Source organism: Salvelinus fontinalis, unplaced genomic scaffold (assembly GCF_029448725.1).
Source record: "Salvelinus fontinalis isolate EN_2023a unplaced genomic scaffold, ASM2944872v1 scaffold_0106, whole genome shotgun sequence".
NCBI classification, from domain to species: domain Eukaryota; kingdom Metazoa; phylum Chordata; class Actinopteri; order Salmoniformes; family Salmonidae; genus Salvelinus; species Salvelinus fontinalis.
In genome coordinates, this window is record NW_026600315.1 from 140010 (window position 1) to 159204 (window position 19195).

General features: G+C 61.4%; 1 protein-coding gene across 1 annotated transcript in view; it reads right to left on the reverse strand.

The window, feature by feature from the left end:
- exoc6b (exocyst complex component 6B) overlaps positions 1-19195 on the reverse strand; it is a 178021-nt gene that overhangs the window by 100114 nt on the left and 58712 nt on the right. The window contains exon 8 of the mRNA XM_055911912.1: positions 14852-14920. Coding sequence (XP_055767887.1) covers positions 14852-14920 — 69 coding nt within the window. The remainder of the gene's footprint in view (positions 1-14851; positions 14921-19195) is intronic.

Below are 19195 nucleotides of genomic sequence, written 5' to 3' on the forward strand. Positions count from 1 at the left end.
CTCCACTCTCTCGTGCACTTTCCAACCCCAGGGACAACCCCTCCACTTTTCCAACCCCAGGGACAACCCCTCCACTTTTCCAACCCCAGGGACAACCCCTCCACTTTTCCAACCCCAGGGACAACCCCTCCACTTTTCCAACCCCAGAGACAACCCCTCCACTTATTCAACCCCAGAGGCAACCCCTCCACTTTTCCAACCCCAGAGGCAACCCCTCCACTTTTTCAACTCTCCAACACTCCTCAGTCTCATGCACTCAGTCTCCTCCTGACAACTCTCTCTACATCTCCTCTCCTCCTCCACATCTCCCTCTCTCATTCCTTACTCCCTTTCCCTCTTTTCTTTCCCTATCTAGCTACCAAACTTACTCCATCGGTCAGCCATTCCCCTTCCCTGTCCTCCACCTCACTCTCGCCCTCACTTTAACCCTTCTGTGCGCGCACTCTCTCCCCCTAGCCCCCTGTCCCTATCTTCGACGCTCAGTCGCTCTCGTCCTTGCTGTGACCTCCCCTATCTTCCCTCCCTCCGTCTCTCCCCCTTTCCTTCCTTGCCCTGTCTGTCTCTCAACTTAGCCTTGCTATAACCTCTGTATCGTCCCTCCTCCTCCTCCTCCTCCTCCCTAGCTCTCTGTCCTTCCTCACGAAGTTCATGCTCTTCCGTTCCCTCGATGATTCTGTCCCCAGAGCTCTCTTAACCCAGACACCCTGTCTACACACACCGGCACAGCCTCCAATCAGACACCTTGCCAGACCCCATGCCTCCTCTCTTCTGACCGCCCTGCCCCGGTCACAACCCCTACAAACACACACACAAAACCAGACCACTGCTTCGTCCCTGAACCTAGTCGTGACCCAGTCACCTGCTTCGTCCCTGAACCTAGTCGTGACCCAGTCACCTGCTTCGTCCCTGACCTAGTCGTGACCCAGTCAACCGAGACACCTGCTTCGTCCATGACCTAATCGTGGCCCAGTCACCGGCTTCGTCCCTGACCTAGTCGTGACCCAGTCAACCGAGACACCTGCTTCGTCCATGACCTAGTCGTGGCCCAGTCACCTGCTTCGTCCCTGACCTAGTCGTGACCCAGTCAACCGAGACACCTGCTTCGTCCATGACCTAGTCGTGGCCCAGTCACCTGCTTCGTCCCTGACCTAGTCGTGACCCAGTCAACCGAGACACCTGCTTCGTCCATTACCTAGTCGTGGCCCAGTCACCTGCTTCGTCCCTGACCTAGTCGTGACCCAGTCAACCGAGACACCTGCTTCGTCCATGACCTAGTCGTGGCCCAGTCACCTGCTTCGTCCCTGACATAGACGTGGCCCAGTCACCTGCTTCATCCCTGACCTAGTCGTGACCCAGTCAACCGAGACACCTGCTTCGTCCATGACCTAGTCGTGGCCCAGTCACCTGCTTCGTCCCTGACCTAGTCGTGGCCCAGTCACCAGATTCGTCCCTGAACCTAGTCGTGACCCAGTCACCAGTTTCGTCCCTGACCTAGACGTGGCCAAGTCAACCCAGACACCTGCTTCGTCCCTGACCTAGACGTGGCCAAGTCAACCCAGACACCTGCTTCGTACCTGACCTATTCGTGACCCAGTCAACCGAGACACCTGCTTCGTCCATAACCTAGACGTGGCCAAGTCAACCCAGACACCTGCTTCGTCCCTGACCTATTCTTGACCCAGTCAACCGAGACACCTGCTTCGTCCATGACCTATTTGTGACCCAGTCACCTGCTTTGTCCCTGACCTAGTCGTGGCCCAGTCAAACCAGACCCTGCTTCATCCCTGACCTAGTCGTGGCCCAGTCAACCCAGACACCTGCTTCGTCCATGACATAGACGTGGCCCAGTCACCTGCTTCGTCCCTGACCTAGTCGTGGCCCAGTCAACCAGACACCTGCTTCGTCCCTGACCTAGTTGTGGCCCAGTCACCTGCTTTGTCCCTGACCTAGTCGTGGCCCAGTCACCTGCTTTGTCCCTGACCTAGTCGTGGCCCAGTCAACCCAGACACCTGCTTCGTCCCGGACCTAGTTGTGGCCCAGTCAACCCAGACACCTGCTTCGTCCCTGACCTAGTCGTGGCCCAGTCAAACCAGACCCTGCTTCATCCCTGACCTAGTCGTGGCCCAGTAACCTGCTTTGTTTGTCCCTGACCTAGTCGTGGCCCAGTCAACCCAGACACCTGCTTCGTCCCTGACATAGACGTGGCCCAGTCACCTGCTTCGTCCCTGACCTAGTCGTGGCCCAGTCAACCAGACACCTGCTTCGTCCCTGACCTAGTTGTGGCCCAGTCACCTGCTTTGTCCCAGACCTAGTCGTGGTCCAGTCAACCCAGACACCTGCTTCGTCCCGGACCTAGTTGTGGCCCAGTCAACCCAGACACCTGCTTCGTCCCTGACCTAGTCGTGGCCCAGTCAAACCAGACCCTGCTTCATCCCTGACCTAGTCGTGGCCCAGTAACCTGCTTTGTTTGTCCCTGACCTAGTCGTGGCCCAGTCAACCCAGACACCTGCGTCGTCCCGGACATAGACGTGGCCCAGTCACCTGCTTCGGCCCGGACCTAGTCGTGGCCCAGTCAACCAGACACCTGCGGCGTCCCTGACCTAGTCGGGGCCCAGTCACCGGCGTCGTCCCTGACCGAGACGGGGCCCAAGCGGACATCAGCCCTCGCGCCAGCCCGCCCGCGCGGCACAGCTCGCGACCGCGCCCTCCATGGGCGCGCCCGCGCCATGGCCCCCCATGCCCGCGCCCTCAGCGCGCCATGCCGCCCGCGCGGTACGCATGGCCCGCGGCCCCATGCCTCCCGCCCGCGCCCTCCCGGTCCCGCCATTGCTGGCCCCCCGCCCGGGGTCGCCATGCCGCCCGAGCGCCATGCCGGCCGCCCGCCCGCCCCCGCGCCATGCCCCCCCGCCCTCCCGCCCCCGCGCCAGGCCCCCCTCCGGTCATGCCGCCCGCTCCAGCCATGGCCGCCCGCCCGCGCCAGCCAGGCCGCCCGCCCTCCCGCGCCATGCAGGCCTCCCGCCCTCCCGCTCCATGCATGTCCGCCCGCCCGCCCGCCCTCGCCAGTCATGCCGCCCGCCCGCGCCAGGCAGGCCGCCCGCCCTCCCGCTCCATCCAGGCCGCCCGCCCCCGCCAGCCAGTCCGCCCGCCCCCGCCATGCATGGCCGCCCGCCCCCGCCAGGCAGGCCGCCCGCCCCCGCCATGCATGGCCGCCCGCCCCCTCCATGCAGTCCGCCCGCCCCCGCCATGCAGGCCGCCCTCCCCCGCCATGGCATGGCCGCCCGCCCCCGCCAGGCAGGCCGCCCGCGCTCGCGCGCTCGCCATGGCATGGCCGCCCGCGCGCGCGCGCGCGCCAGTCAGTCCTCCCGCTCTCGCGCGCGCGCCATGGCATGGCCGCCCGCGCGCTCGCGCGCGCGCCATGGCCGCCCGCGCGCGCGCGCGCGCGCCAGGCCGCCCTCGCGCGCTCGCGCGCCATTCCGCCCGCGCGCGCGCGCTCGCGCCATGGCCTCCCTCGCGCGCGCGCGCGCGCCATGGCCGCCCGCGCGCGCGCGCGCGCGCCATGGCCGCCCGCGCGCGCGCGCGCGCGCGCCATGCCTCCCTCTCGCGCGCGCGCGCGCGCGCCAGGCCGCCCGCGCGCGCGCGCGCGCGCCAGGCCGCCCTCTCGCGCGCGCTCGCGCCAGGCCGCCCCGCGCGCGCCATGGCCGCCCGCGCGCGCCATGCCGCCCTCGCGCGCCATGGCCGCCCGCGCGCGCCCGCGCGCGCCATGCCGCCCGCTCGCGCCCGCGCGCGCCATGGCCGCCCGCGCTCGCCCGCGCGCGCCAGGCCGCCCGCGCGCGCCCGCGCGCGCCATGGCCGCCCGCGCGCGCCCCTCGCGCGCCAGGCCTCCCGCGCCCGCGCGCGCCAGGCCGCCCGCGCGCGCGCGCGCCATGGCCGCCCGCGCGCGCGCGCGCCAGGCCGCCCGCGCGCGCGCGCGCCATGGCCGCCCGCGCGCGCGCGCCATGGCCGCCCGCGCGCGCGCGCCAGGCCGCCCTCGCGCGCTCGCCAGTCCGCCTCGCGCGCGCGCCAGTCCGCCCTCCCGCGCGCGCCATGGCCGCCCGCCCTCTCGCGCCATGCCTCCCGCGCCCTCGCGCGCCATGGCCGCCCGCGCCCTCCCGCGCCATGCCTCCCGCGCCCTCCCGCTCCATGCCTCGCGCTCTCCCTCCCTCTCCATTCCGCCCTCGCCCGCCGCGCTCCATGCCTCCCGCTCCCGCCCGCTCCATTCCGCCCTCGCCCTCCCTCGCCATGGCCTCCCGCGCCCGCCCGCTCCATGCCTCCCTCTCCCGCCCGCTCCATTCCGCCCGCGCCCGCCCTCTCCAGGCCGCCCGCGCCCTCCCTCGCCAGTCCTCCCTCGCCCGCCCGCTCCAGGCCTCCCGCTCCCGCCCGCTCCAGGCCTGCCCGCTCCCGCCCTCGCCATGGCCTCCCGCTCCCGCCCTCGCCATGCCTCCCGCGCCCCTCCCGCGCCATTGCCGCCCTCGCCCGCCCTCGCCAGGCCGCCCGCTCCCGCCCCGCGCCAGGCCTCCCGCGCCCTCCCTCTCCAGTCCTCCCTCTCCATTCCTCCCGCCCGCCCTCTCCATTCCTCCCGCCCCGCCCGCGCCATGCCGCCCTCCCGCCCTCGCCAGGCCGCCCGCCCGCCCTCTCCATGCCGCCCGCCCGCCCGCTCCAGTCCGCCCTCCCGCGCGCGCCATGGCCGCCCGCCCGCTCGCTCCATTCCTCCCTCCCTCTCGCTCCAGGCCGCCCGCCCTCGCGCGCCATGCCGCCCGCCCTCGCGCGCCATGGCCTCCCGCCCGCGCGCTCCATTCCGCCCTCCCGCTCGCGCCAGTCCTCCCGCCCTCGCGCTCCATTCCTCCCGCCCGCTCGCTCCATGCCGCCCGCCCTCGCGCGCCATGCCGCCCGCCCGCCCGCGCCATGGCCGCCCGCCCGCGCGCGCCATTCCTCCCTCCCTCTCTCGCCATGCCGCCCGCCCTCGCTCTCCAGGCCGCCCTCCCTCTCGCTCCAGGCCGCCCTCCCTCGCTCGCCATGGCCGCCCTCCCGCTCGCAGCTCTGGCCGCCCGCCCGCCCGCGCTCTGGCCCGCCCTCCCGCCCTCGCCTCGCCATTCCTCCCTCCCGCCCGCGCCATGCCGCCCGCCCGCCTCGCCAGGCCTCCCTCCCTCTCTCTCCATTCCTCCCTCCCTCTCTCTCCATTCCTCCCTCCCTCTCTCTCCATTCCTCCCTCCCTCTCTCTCCATTCCTCCCTCCCTCTCTCTCCATTCCGCCCGCCCGCGCGCGCCATGCCGCCCGCCCTCGCGCGCCATGCCGCCCGCCCTCGCTCGCCATGCCTCCCGCCCTCGCGCCATGGCCGCCCTCCCGCCCTCGCCATTCCGCCCGCCCTCCCGCGCCATTCCTCCCTCCCTCCCTCTCCATTCCTGCCCGCCCTCGCCTCGCCATGGCCGCCCGCCCTCTCTCTCTCCATTCCTCCTCCCTCTCTCTCCATGCCTCCCTCCCTCTCTCTCCATGCCGCCCGCCGCTCTCGCCAGTCCGCCCTCCCTCTCGCTCCATTCCTCCCTCCCTCTCTCTCCATTCCTCCCTCCCTCTCGCTCCATGCCGCCCGCTCGCGCTCTCCATTGCCGCCCTCGCTCTCTCGCCATTCCGCCCGCTCGCGCGCGCCATGGCCTCCCTCTCTCTCTCTCCATTCCTCCCTCGCTCTCTCTCCATTCCTCCCTCTCTCGCTCGCCATGGCCGCCCGCCGCGCGCGCCAGGCCGCCCGCGCGCGCGCGCCCATGGCCTCCCGCCGCTCGCGCTCGAGTCCGCCCTCCCGCGCTCGCCAGTCCTCCCTCCCTCGCTCGCCATGGCCGCCCTCCCGCGCGCGCATGGCCGCCCGCCCTCGCTCGCCAGGCCGCCCGCCCTCGCGCGCCATGGCCGCCCTCCCGCGCTCCTCCATTCCGCCCTCCCGCGCGCGCCAGTCCGCCCTCCCGCGCTCGGCAGTCCGCCCGCCCGCCCGCGCCATGCCGCCCTCCCGCTCGCGCCATTCCTCCCTCCCTCTCTCTCCATTCCTCCCTCCCTCCCTCTCCATTCCGCCCTCCCTCTCGCTCCAGTCCTCCCTCCCTCTCTCGCCATGGCCGCCCGCCCTCGCTCGCCATGGCCTCCCGCCCTCTCGCTCCATGCCGCCCGCCCGCGGGCTCCAGGCCGCCCGCCCGCTCGCTCCAGTCCTCCCGCCCTCTCTCTCCATTCCTCCCTCCTCGCGCTCGCCTGGCCGCCCGCCCGCGCTCGCCATGCCTCCCTCCCTCCTCGCTCCATTCCGCCCGCCCTCGCCTCGCCATGCCTCGCCTCGCCGCGCCATGGCCGCCCTCCCGCCCTCGCCATGGCCGCCCGCCCGCCCGCTCCCAGGCCTCCCGCCCGCGCGCTCCATGGCCGCCCTCCCGCCCTCCCGCCCGCGCGCGCGCTCCATGCCTCCCTCCCGCCCGCTCGCTCGCGCCATGGCCTCCCTCCCGCCCTCTCTCTCTCTCCATGCCTCCCGCCCGCCCGCTCGCTCCAGGCCGCCCTCCCGCCCGCGCGCGCCATGGCCTCCCGCCCTCCCGCTCGCGCGCTGCCGCCCGCCTCGCCTCTCGCGCGCTTCCGCCCTCCCGCCCGCGCTCTCTCGGCCTCCCAGCCCGCCCGCTCTCTCTCGCCATTCCCCCGCCCGCCCGCGCGCGCGCGCCATGCCGCCCGCCCGCCCGCGCGCTCGCTCCATGCCGCCCGCCCGCCCGCGCGCTCGCCGCCATGCCGCCCGCCCGCCCGCGCTCGCGCTCCATGCCGCCCTCCCTCCCGCGCTCGCCATGCCGCCCTCCCGCCCTCTCGCGCGCTCCAGGCCTCCCGCCCGCGCGCGCGCGCCATGGCCTCCCTCCCGCGCTCGCGCTCCATGCCGCCCTCCCGCTCTCGCGCGCCAGTCCGCCCGCCCTCGCTCGCGCGCGCCATGCCTGCCCCGCCCGCTCGCGCTCCCTCGCCATGCCGCCCGCCCGCGCTCGCCCGCTCCATGTCCGCCCGCCCGCGCGCGCGCCCTCGCCAGTCCTCCCGCCCGCGCGCGCGCAGCCGCCCGCCCTCCCTCCGCTCGCTCCATGGCCGCCCGCGCCCGCGCGCGCCATGCCGCCCGCTCCCGCCCTCTCCAGTCCCTCGCGCGCCTGGCCGCCCTCGCCCTCGCGCGCCATGGCCGCCCGCGCCCGCGCGCTGCCGCGCACCGCGCGCCCGCGCTCTCCATTCCTCTCCTCTCCCTCTCTCATCCATTCCGCCCGCTCCCTCGCTCGCCATGGCCGCCCGCGCCCGCTCGCTCCATGGCCGCCCGCGCCCGCCCGCGCCATGGCCGCCCGCGCACCGCCCGCGCGCGCTCGCCAGGCCGCCCGCGCGCGCGCTCCATGCCTCCCGCCCGCCCGCTCTCGCCAGTCCTCCGCGCCCCGCGCTCGCGCGCCAGGCCGCCTCGCCCGCTCTCGCGCGCTCCTGCCCGCCCGCTCCCGCGCTCGCGCCATGCCGCCGCTCCGCGCGCTCTCTCCTCGCCATGCCTCCCTCCCTCTCTCGCTCCCTCTCCATGGCCGCCCTCCCTCCCTCCCGCGCGCGCTCCAGTCCGGCCTCCCGCGCTCTCGCCATTCCTCCCTCCCTCCCTCTCTCGCCATGCCCCTCCGCCTCCGCGCGCTCCCTCTCCATGCCTGCCCTCCCGCCCGCGCCCGCGCCAGGCCTCCCTCCCGCCCTCTCCTCCGCGCCAGTCCTCCCGCCCGCCCTCGCTCTCTCTCCAGTCCGCCCTCCCGCCCGCGCTCGCCTGCCATCCCTCCCTCCTCCCTCTCTCTCTCCATTCCGCCCGCCCTCCCGCTCGCTCTCTCCATTCCTCCCGCCCGCCCTCTCTCCCTCGCCATTCCTCCCTCCCTCCCTCTCTCTCTCTCCATTCCTCCCTCCCGCCCGCTCGCCATGCCTCCCGCTCTCTCCAGGCCGCCCGCGCTCGCCAGGCCGCCCGCGCGCTCCATTCCTCCCTCTCTCTCCATTCCTCCCTCTCTCTCCATTCCTCCCTCTCTCTCCATTCCTCCCTCTCTCTCCATCCCTCCCTCTCTCTCCATCGCCCTCCCTCGCGCTCCATGCCCGCCCTCGCGCTCCCTCCACCTCCCTCGCGCCCTCCCTCCCTCTCTCTCCATTCCTCCCGCCCGCCCGCGCGCTCCATTCCTCCCTCCCTCCCTCTCTCTCCATGGCCGCCCGCCCGCCCGCGCGCTCATGGCCGCCCTCCCGCCCTCGCGCGCCTGGCCTCCCGCCCTCCCGCTCTCTCCATGCCTCCCTCCCTCCCGCGCTCTCCATGCCTCCCGCCCTCCCTCGCGCGCCATGCCTCCCGCCCGCCCGCTCGCTCCAGGCCCGCCCTCCCGCCCTCTCCGCGCCATGGCCTCCCTCCCTCCCGCGCTCTCCATTCCGCCCTCCCTCCTCGCGCGCTCCTGGCCTCCCTCCGCCTCGCTCCTCGCGCTCCATGCCGCCTCCCTCCCTCCTCGCCCGTCTCATCCTCGCATCCCTGCCCGCCCGCCCGCCCTCTCTCTCGCGCCATGCCTCCCTCCCGCCCGCGCGCGCGCCATGGCCTCCCTCCCTCCCTCTCTCGCTCTCCATTCCGCCCGCCCGCCCTCGCGCTCGCCATCCCGCCCTCCCTCCCTCTCAGCCATCCCGCCACTCCCGCCCTCCACTCTCTCTCCTCTCCCTCCTCTCTCCATTCCGCCCTCCCTCCCGCTCGCTCTCCGCCCGCGCGCGCCTGGCCGCCCGCCTCCCGCGCGCGCCTGGCCGCCCGCCTCGCCATTCCTCCCCTCCCTCCCTCTCTCTCCATTCCTCCCTCCCTCCCGCTCTCTCCATGCCGCCCGCCCGCCCTCTCGCGCCAGTCCTCCCTCCCTCCCTCTCTCTCCATTCCTCCCTCCCTCCCGCTCTCTCCAGTCCTCCCTCCCTCCCTCTCTCGCCATTCCTCCCGCCCGCCCGCTCGCGCCATGGCCTGCCGCCCGCCCTCTCGCGCGCATGCCTGGCCGCCCGCCGCCCGCGCGCGCCAGGCCTCCCGCCCGCCCTCTCGCGCCATGCCGCCCGCCCTCCGCTCGCCTCTGCCGCCCTCCCTCCCCCGCTCGCGCCAGGCCTCCCTCCCTCCCTCTCTCTCCATTCCGCCCTCCCTCCCGCGCGCTCCAGGCCTCCCGCCCTCCCTCGCTCGCCATTCCGCCCTCCCTCCCGCTCGCTCCATTCCTCCCTCCCTCCCTCTCTCTCCATGCCCTCCCTCGCTCCTGCCGCCTCCCTCCGCGCTCGCCATTCCTCCCGCCCTCCCTCTCTCTCCATTCCTCCCGCCCTCCCGCGCTCGCCATGTCCTCCCTCCCTCCCTCGCTCTCCATTCCTCCCTCCCCTCCCGCCCTCTCCATTCCTCCCTCCCTCCTCTCTCTCCATTCCTCCCTCCCTCCCTCTCTCTCCATTCCTCCCTCCCTCTCTCTCTCTCCATTCCTCCCTCCCTATCTCTCTCTCCATTCCTCCCTCCCCTCCCTCCCTCTCCATTCCTCCCTCCCTCCCTCTCTCTCCATTCCTCCCTCCCTCCCTCCCGCTCTCTCCAGGCCTCCCTCCCTCCCGCCCTCTCTCTCCATTCCGCCCTCCCGCCCTCCCTCTCTCTCCATTCCTCCCCTCCCTCCCTCCCTCGCTCTCTCTGCCATTCCTCCCTCCCTCCCTCTCTCTCTCTCCATTCCTCCCTCCCTCCCTCTCTCTCTCTCCATTCCTCCCTCCCTCCCTCTCTCTCTCTCCATTCCTCCCTCCCTCCCTCTCTCGCTCTCCATTCCTCCCTCCATTCCTCCCTCTCTCTCTCTCCATTCCTCCCTCCATTCCTCCCTCCCTCTCTCTCCATTCCTCCCTCTCTCTCCAGTCCTCCCTCCCTCCCTCTCTCTCCATTCCTCCCTCCCTCCCTCTCTCTCCATTCCTCCCTCCCTCCCTCTCTCTCCATTCCTCCCTCCCTCCCTCTCTCTCCATTCCTCCCTCCCTCCCTCTCTCTCCATTCCTCCCTCCCTCCCTCTCTCTCCATTCCTCCCTCCCCTCCCTCTCTCTCCATTCCTCCCTCCCTCCCTCTCTCTCCATTCCTCCCTCCCTCCCTCTCTCTCCATTCCTCCCTCCCTCCCTCTCTCCTCCATTCCTCCCTCCCTCCCTCTCTCTCCATTCCTCCCTCCCTCCCTCTCTCTCCATTCCTCCCTCCCTCCCTCTCTCTCCATTCCTCCCTCCCTCCCTCCCTCCCTCTCCATTCCTCCCTCCCTCCCTCTCTCCATTCCTCCCTCCCTCCCTCCCTCTCTCTCCATTCCTCCCTCCCTCCCTCCCTCTCTCTCCATTCCTCCCTCCCTCCCTCCCTCTCTCTCCATTCCTCCCTCCCTCCCTCTCTCTCCATTCCTCCCTCCCTATCTCTCTCTCCATTCCTCCCTCCCTATCTCTCTCTCCATTCCTCCCTCCCTCCCTCTCTCTCCATTCCTCCCTCCCTCCCTCTCTCTCCATTCCTCCCCTCCCTCCCTCTCTCTCTCTCCATTCCTCCCTCCCTCCCTCTCTCTCTCTCCATTCCTCCCTCCCTCCCTCTCTCTCTCTCCATTCCTCCCTCCCTCCCTCTCTCTCTCTCCATTCCTCCCTCCATTCCTCCCTCTCTCTCTCTCCATTCCTCCCTCCATTCCTCCCTCCCTCTCTCTCCATTCCTCCCTCTCTCTCCATTCCTCCCTCCCTCCCTCCTCTCCTCCATTCCTCCCTCCCTCCCTCTCTCATCCATTCCTCCCTCCCTCCCTCTCTCTCCATTCCTCCCTCCCTCCCTCTCTCTCCATTCCTCCCTCCCTCCCTCTCTCTCCATTCCTCCCTCCCTCCCTCTCTCTCCATTCCTCCCTCCCTCCCTCTCTCTCCATTCCTCCCTCCCTCCCTCTCTCTCCATTCCTCCCTCCCTCCCTCTCTCTCCATTCCTCCCTCCCTCCCTCTCTCTCCATTCCTCCCTCCCTCCCTCTCTCTCCATTCCTCCCTCCCTCCCTCTCTCTCCATTCCTCCCTCCCTCCCTCTCTCTCCATTCCTCCCTCCCTCCCTCTCTCTCCATTCCTCCCTCCCTCCCTCCCTCCCTCTCCATTCCTCCCTCCCTCCCTCTCTCTCCATTCCTCCCTCCCTCCCTCCCTCTCTCTCCATTCCTCCCTCCCTCCCTCCCTCTCTCTCCATTCCTCCCTCCTCCCTCCCTCTCTCTCCATTCCTCCCTCCCTCCCTCTCTCTCCATTCCTCCCTCCCTATCTCTCTCTCCATTCCTCCCTCCCTATCTCTCTCTCCATTCCTCCCTCCCTCCCTCTCTCTCCATTCCTCCCTCCCTCCCTCTCTCTCCATTCCTCCCTCTCCCTCCCTCTCCATTCCTCCCTCTCCCTCCCTCTCCATTCCTCCCTCCCTCCCTCTCCATTCCTCCCTCCTATCTCTCTCTCCATTCCTCCCTCCCTATCTCTCTCTCCATTCCTCCCTCCCTCCCTCCCTCTCCATTCCTCCCTCCCTCCCTCTCTCTCCATTCCTCCCTCCCTCCCTCTCTCTCCATTCCTCCCTCTCCCTCCCTCTCCATTCCTCCCTCCCTCCCTCTCTCTCCATTCCTCCCTCCCTCTCTCCCTCTCTCTCCATTCCTCCCTCCCTCCCTCCCTCTCTCTCCATTCCTCCCTCCCTATCTCTCTCTCCATTCCTCCCTCCCTCCCTCTCTCTCCATTCCTCCCTCCCTCCCTCTCTCTCCATTCCTCCCTCCCTCCCTCTCTCTCTCCATTCCTCCCTCCCTCCCTCTCTCTCCATTCCTCCCTCCCTCCCTCTCTCTCCATTCCTCCCTCCCTCCCTCTCTCTCCATTCCTCCCTCCCTCCCTCTCTCTCCATTCCTCCCTCCCTCCCTCTCTCCATTCCTCCCTCCCTCCCTCTCTCTCCATTCCTCCCTCCCTCCCTCTCTCTCCATTCCTCCCTCCCTCCCTCTCTCTCCATTCCTCCCTCCCTCTCTCCCTCCCTCTCCATTCCTCCCTCCCTCCCTCCCTCCCTCTCCATTCCTCCCTCCCTCCCTCTCTCTCCATTCCTCCCTCCCTCCCTCTCTCTCCATTCCTCCCTCCCTCCCTCTCTCTCCATTCCTCCCTCCCTCCCTCTCTCTCCATTCCTCCCTCCCTCCCTCTCTCTCCATTCCTCCCTCCCTCCCTCTCTCTCCATTCCTCCCTCCCTCCCTCTCTCTCCATTCCTCCCTCCCTCCCTCTCTCTCCATTCCTCCCTCCCTATCTCTCTCTCCATTCCTCCCTCCCTATCTCTCTCTCCATTCCTCCCTCCCTATCTCTCTCTCCATTCCTCCCTCCCTATCTCTCTCTCCATTCCTCCCTCCCTATCTCTCTCTCCATTCCTCCCTCCCTATCTCTCTCTCCATTCCTCCCTCCCTATCTCTCTCTCCATTCCTCCCTCCCTATCTCTCTCTCCATTCCTCCCTCCCTATCTCTCTCTCCATTCCTCCCTCCCTATCTCTCTCTCCATTCCTCCCTCCCTATCTCTCTCTCCATTCCTCCCTCCCTATCTCTCTCTCCATTCCTCCCTCCCTATCTCTCTCTCCATTCCTCCCTCCCTATCTCTCTCTCCATTCCTCCCTCCCTATCTCTCTCTCCATTCCTCCCTCCCTCCCTCTCTCTCCATTCCTCCCTCCCTCCCTCTCTCTCCATTCCTCCCTCCCTCTCTCTCTCTCCATTCCTCCCTCCCTCTCTCTCTCCATTCCTCCCTCCTATCTCTCTCTCCATTCCTCCCTCCCTATCTCTCTCTCCATTCCTCCCTCCCTATCTCTCTCCATTCCTCCCTCCCTATCTCTCTCTCCATTCCTCCCTCACCTATCTCTCTCTCCATTCCTCCCTCCCTATTTATTTATTTTTTTATTTCACCTTTATTTAACCAGGTAGGCAAATTGAGAACACGTTCTCATTTACAATTGCGACCTGGCCAAGATAAAGCAAAGCAGTTCGACACATACAACAACACATAGTTACACATGGAGTAAAACAAACATACAGTCAATAATACAGTGAAAATAAGTCTATATACAATATGAGCAAGTGAGGTGAGATAAGGGAGGTGAAGGCAAAAAAAAAATATATATAAATAAATAAAAAAATATATAAAAAGGCCATGGTGGCGAAGTAAATACAATATAGCAAGTAAAAAAAATAACACTGGAATGGTTGGTTTGCAGTGGAAGAAGGTGCAAAGTAGAGATAGAAATAATGGGGTGCAAAGGAGCAAAATAAATGAATACAGTAGGTAAAGAGGTAGTTGTTTGGGCTAAATTATAGATGGGCTATGTACAGGTGCAGTAATCTATTCCGCTTCCTCCACATTTTTCCCCCTCCATTCCCCGCTTCATTCCTCCATCTCCCTTCCTTCCTTCCTCCCCATCTCCATTCCTCCCTCCCTCCATTCCCCCCTCCCTCCATTCCCCCCTCCCTCCATTCCCCCCTCCCTCCATTCCCACCTCCCCATTCATTCCTACATTACTCTCTCCCTCTCCCTCCCTCCATTCCCCTCTCCCCATTCATTCCTCCATTCCTCCCTCCCTCCATTCCCCTCTCCCCATTCCTCCCTCCATTCCCCGCTCCATTCCTCCCTCTCCCTCCCTCCATTCCCCCCTCCCCATTCATTCCTCCATTCCTCCCTTCCCCCCATTCCCCCATTCCTCCCTCGCCCCCTTCCTCCCTCTCAGTCCCTATAGTAAACAGTAGCATGTCTCTGTAGTACAGTCGACTAAAAGATGATATGTGCTGTTTATTATTATAGTCCGTGGTTCAGACCAGATCAACTAAACAGACAGGAAGCCCTTCTATAACTCATTGTAAACTACGGTTTCTCCTTTAATCTGAACAAGTTCACACACACACACACACAGAGTCTTGAACAACTAAACAGACAGGAAGCCCTTCTATAACTCATTGTAAACTACGGTTTCTCCTTTAATCTAAACAAGTTCAGACACACACACACACACAGTAAAGGCCTGCGGTATCAAACAGCACCTCCCTTAGGCTGTAACAAGTACACCAGGCTTCAACCAAAACCGTCTGCTGCCACTAATAATGTTGTGTTACTGGTGGAGGCAATCCTGTGGAGGGGATGTGCTTGAAGGGGTGCGGTCTATTAAACTACTAAGGTGTCAATTAATTCAGTCCAATTGGGGAACGCATGCAGAAAAATCACTTGTGGATATGATATGAATATTTAAAATAAGAAAATGTTTGGTTCATCAGATATATAAAAAAACAAATTGAGAGATGAATGGAGGAGATTCTCATTTGTGCAAAAGACCGTCCTCTCCTCCACCCCTTCCTTCCTCTCTCCTCCATGACCTGAACAGTGGTCAAGGATATGTCAATTAGTTAGTAGGCGAACAGAAGAGGCTCCTCTCCTCAACTCCTCTGTCCTCTCTCCTCCATGACCTGAACAGTGGTCAAGGATATGTCAATTAGTTAGTAGGCGAACAGAAGAGGCTCCTCTCCTCAACTCCTCTGTCCTCTCTCCTATATGACCTGAACAGTGGTCAAGAATATGTCAATTAGTTAGTAGGCGAACAGAAGAGGCTCCTCCCCTCCTCGATAGCCACGTTTCATCGAGGATAGTCATGTGTATTCTACCCGAGTATTTTGTGGAAGAGTTCTGCCACACACCCTTTTTGTTTCAGCTTTCGTTTTCTCTGACAAAAAGCATGGACAAATTTAAAAACGATACTCCTCGATTACCTTCAACCTTTTCCCCCCCCAAAAAAATGCAGGCAAGGAGAGGACGGAGGAATTAGCAAAATCCGAATTGAGAATGTCTCAAAGTAAAGGAGAGGAGAATGGGTAGAACTCACCAGAACGGTATAGATGTGGAGGCATCGGTACACTGGAGAAAAGTCTACCAACTCCTGGGCCACTGGTACCTGGGAGAGAGAGAGAGAAACACTATTTACTTACGCACACACACATACACATAACCGAAGTATAAACTCAACATGTAAAGTGTTTTATGAGCTTAAATAAAAAGATCCCAGAAAATGTTCCATATACACAAAAAAAGCGTATTCCTCTTAAGATGTTGTGAACAAATTTGTTTACATCCCTGTTAGTGAGCATTTCTCCTTTGCCAAGATAATCCATCTACCTGACAGGTGTAGCATATCAAGAAGCTGATTAAACAGCATGATCACTACACAGGTGCACCTTGTGCTGGGGGACAGTAAAAGGCCACTTAAAAATGTGCAGTCACAACACAATGCTACAGATGGTGAGGGAGTGTTCAATGGGCATGCTGACTGCAGGAATGTCCACCAGAGCTGTTGCCAGAGAATTGAATGTTCATTTCTCTACCATAAGCCGCCTCCAATGTCGTTTTAGAGAATTTGGTAGTACGTCCAACCGGCCTCACAACAGCAGAATACATGTAACCACGCCAGTCCAGGACCTCACCTCCGGCTTCTTCACCTGCAAGATCCACTGTGGGTTTTGCACAACCAAAGAATTTCTGCACAAACTGTCAGAATCCGTCTCAGGGAAGCTCATCTGCGTGCTCGTCTTCCTCACCAGGTTCTTGACCTGACTGCAGTTCGGCGTCGTAACCGACTTCAGTGGGCAAATGCTCCCCTTCGATGGCCACTGGCACACTGGAGAAGTGTGCTCTTCATGGATGAATCCCGGGTTGAACTGTACCGGGCAGATGGTACACAGCGTGTATGGCGTTGTGTGGGCGAGCGTTTTGCTGATGTCAACGTTGTCAACAGAGTGCCCCATGGTGGTTATGGTAACTACCCTACTCAGGAACATTCTACATCTTCTTGGTCAGCAACTCTAGTGTACATTTGGTCTTGTGTTTTTAGTTATTTGTTCTGCTGAAATGTGAATGTCTCCCAGTGTCTGATGGAAACCAGACAACCAGGTTTTCCTCTGGGATTTAGCCTGTGCTTTATTCTGTTGCTTAGCTCTATTAGTCCTCCCTAGTCCTTTCCGATGACAAGCATACCCATAACATGATGCAGCTACCACCACGCTTGAAAATATGACGAGTGATACTCAGTGATGGGTTGTATTGGATTCAGGACCAAGTTAATTTGTTGGCCACATTTTTTTGTTATTGCAGTTTTTCCTTATTCCAACAACAAAAAAATTATTTTATACAGGCTTCCTTTTCACTCTGTCAATTAGGTTAGTATTGTGGAGTAACTAAACTGTTGATCTATCTTCAGTTTTATACAATCACAGATATTTAACCCCAAATGCTTTACATTGAACTGAGTTATAGGAAGGACGCCTGTATCTGGGTGTATTGACACACCATCCAAAGTGTAGTTAATAACTTCACCGTGCTCAAAGGGACGTTCAAGGTCTGCCAATTTATTACTAATGGGTCTCTCAAGGCTTCTTTCCGAGGTATTTGTGGTTGAACCAGTGTTTGAAATGCACTGTTCGAATGAGGGACCTTACAGAGAGCGTGAATCCTTTCTGAAGGCACTCAACAATCAATAAAATCTAATCTACCACACGTAGATTAACAACAAATGATGAGAAATAGTTCTGAGGGTAAGGTTTTTGTTCCACCAAAAACCTTGACGGACCCTCGAGTGAACAGACAACCATAATAAACAACGAACTCGTTGGCCTTCCAATAGCGACTCTCGCCTCCTCTTCCTCTCCCACTCTCTGCTCACAAGCTTAAAAAAAAAAAAAATCACAGATCATCTATCTATTCACCTCTCTCTCTTTCGCTCTCCCCCTCGCTCCCCCTCTCCCTCTTTCTCTCCCCCTCTCTCTTTCTCTCCCTCTTTCTCTCCCCCTCTCTCTCTCTCCCCCACTCTCTCTCTCTCTCTCTCTCCCCCACTCTCTCTCTCTCTCTCCCCCACTCTCTCTCTCCCCCACTCTCTCTCCCCCACTCTCTCTCCCCCACTCTCTCTCCCCCACTCTCTCTCCCCCACTCTCTCTCCCCCACTCTCTCTCCCCCACTCTCTCTCCCCCACTCTCTCTCCCCTCTAATGAGAACACTTCAATGACCCGTCAGCCCCACCTGTTTTGAGCCCCACATTTTTTTGCCTAATTACTCAACAAGTTGAAAATAGCAAATTCAACAATGAGTGGTTTGGAAGGAATGGGTGACAGTGGCTAACTGCAAACATTGGAACTGGGAAGTCGGGAGCAAACGAGCTCAGACTGAGAAAATACATTTTGAACGGTCATCCAACTCGGAATTGTAAATCCGGCCTCTTTGTCTTTCTTTGATGACAAAATTTGCCCACAAAGGACCGTCGCGCCACTTCCTGTTCAAGTGAGCACAGCAAGATGAGTCCAAAAATGTCTTGTGTGTAGCTGCATAAATTATGTAATATGCCAGGGAGATGTGTATACTGTAGCTAAGAAAGTAATACTAAGTGTATGTTGTGTAGTAAGCTGTTAGTAGCCCATGTGCCTCACCCTAATAATTTGGTCTATTTCCCCCTCCTAACTTCTCCTACTGTTCTGACTTGGTGGTGCACATGTAGCCTATAGCCTGTTTAAAAGAAATATAATCATTGAATATTGTAAGAGCTTTCATTGTCTGCTTATATGCCCCCTTTATTTATCCTACGGTTCTGACTTGGTGTACAGGGAGAACACTGTAAGAACAGCCCATGTTCTGAATTCTGTCGCTGTACATTTCAAAAGTGCTGAACACAGTTACATTGACGTCCGTCCTAACTCACTCATTAATGTCCGGATGACCTCTTATACACTCGTCGTCCCCTTATTCCATAGTTTGCCCATCTCAATTGTCATTAGAAACCACATTTGTTTAAGCAAGTCAGCCATATCAGCTATGTTTTTTAAAAGGCAGTAAATGATGCTGAATTAACTGTTTCCCTGCCGGAAAAGGCTTTTAACCAGGTGTAGCAGCGGTAAGATGTTGGGACAGCTTTATGTAGGCCCTAACAGTTTGTGGGCACCGTTTGTCACCGTTGTAGTGCAATGAATGTATTGTTTAGTGTTGTGGCTTTGCTGGCCCCAAGATTTACATGCTAAAATCACCATCCATCCCAGTTTTATCTGGATGACCCGACCAGTTTACACATTCCTCATCCTCCATTTTCCCTCTTCCTTTTACATTACAGTATCCCTCCATTTTCTCTACCTTCTTTAACACATTCAGGCTAAAACGAGAGGCAAAGTACCGGAGCAAACATCTCTGCTTCCCTCTATTCCCTATATAGTGCACTACTTTTGACCAGGACTGGCACACTATTCCCTATATGGTGTACTACTTTTGACCAGGACTGGCACACTATTCCCTATATAGTGTACTACTTTAGACCAGGGCTGGCACCCTAATTCCCTATATAGTGTACTACTTTAGACCAGGGCTGGCACCCTATTCCCTATATAGTGCACTACTTTAGACCAGGGCCTACAGAATGCATTGCACTGTGTGTGACCCGATTCAGGGAACTTGGTGTGTGTCGCAAGTCACAACTTCACAGGAGAGCCATTTTAACGTAAAAAAATGTGTTAATCAAAACGCTTGTGCCTTAAACTTGTATGCGATCTGAAAATACGATTAAAATTGTTAAATTACGAGCGTTGTTGGTTAAGCCACAGAAAAAGTGAGTAACCTTCCCACTAGCCATGATTCGCTGAGATAATGGGTGGGCTAGACATTCCGAGAGAGGAGTTTGGATTGGTCTGCCATAGAAGCTTGTCAGTCTGTGTTGGTAATCCTGTCAAACACAGCTTTTTAAAAAATGTATTGTGTAGTGGAGCTGCATAAGTGTGGCTCTCCACTTTCTGGAGGATCCCATTTTGAAATCAGTGGAATTAGAGTATGATAGCTACAGAAAACACCTGTCTCTGGATTACATCTTCAAACGAGGGGAAAATGTGGCATGGCATTCCTGACAGGGAGACGCGTTCACACACGATGTATACAGGTAAATAGTTTAGCGTCAGCTAGCTACATTTTCAGATATTACACATATTCTAATTTTGACAGAAAGTGGTTTCATTTCAAGCTAAAGTGTACTGTTAACTAGCTAACTAAAGTTAGCTGACTGGCTCCCTAGCTGATGTTATTTGTTTCCCAGAGCCATTTGCTTTTCTAGTTAGATCGTAATGTTAGCTAGCTAACATTGAACATGGTTGGTTAGCTCCCAGCACTATGGCATTGTTGGCACTGTTTGGGATAGGGGGCGACATTTTCA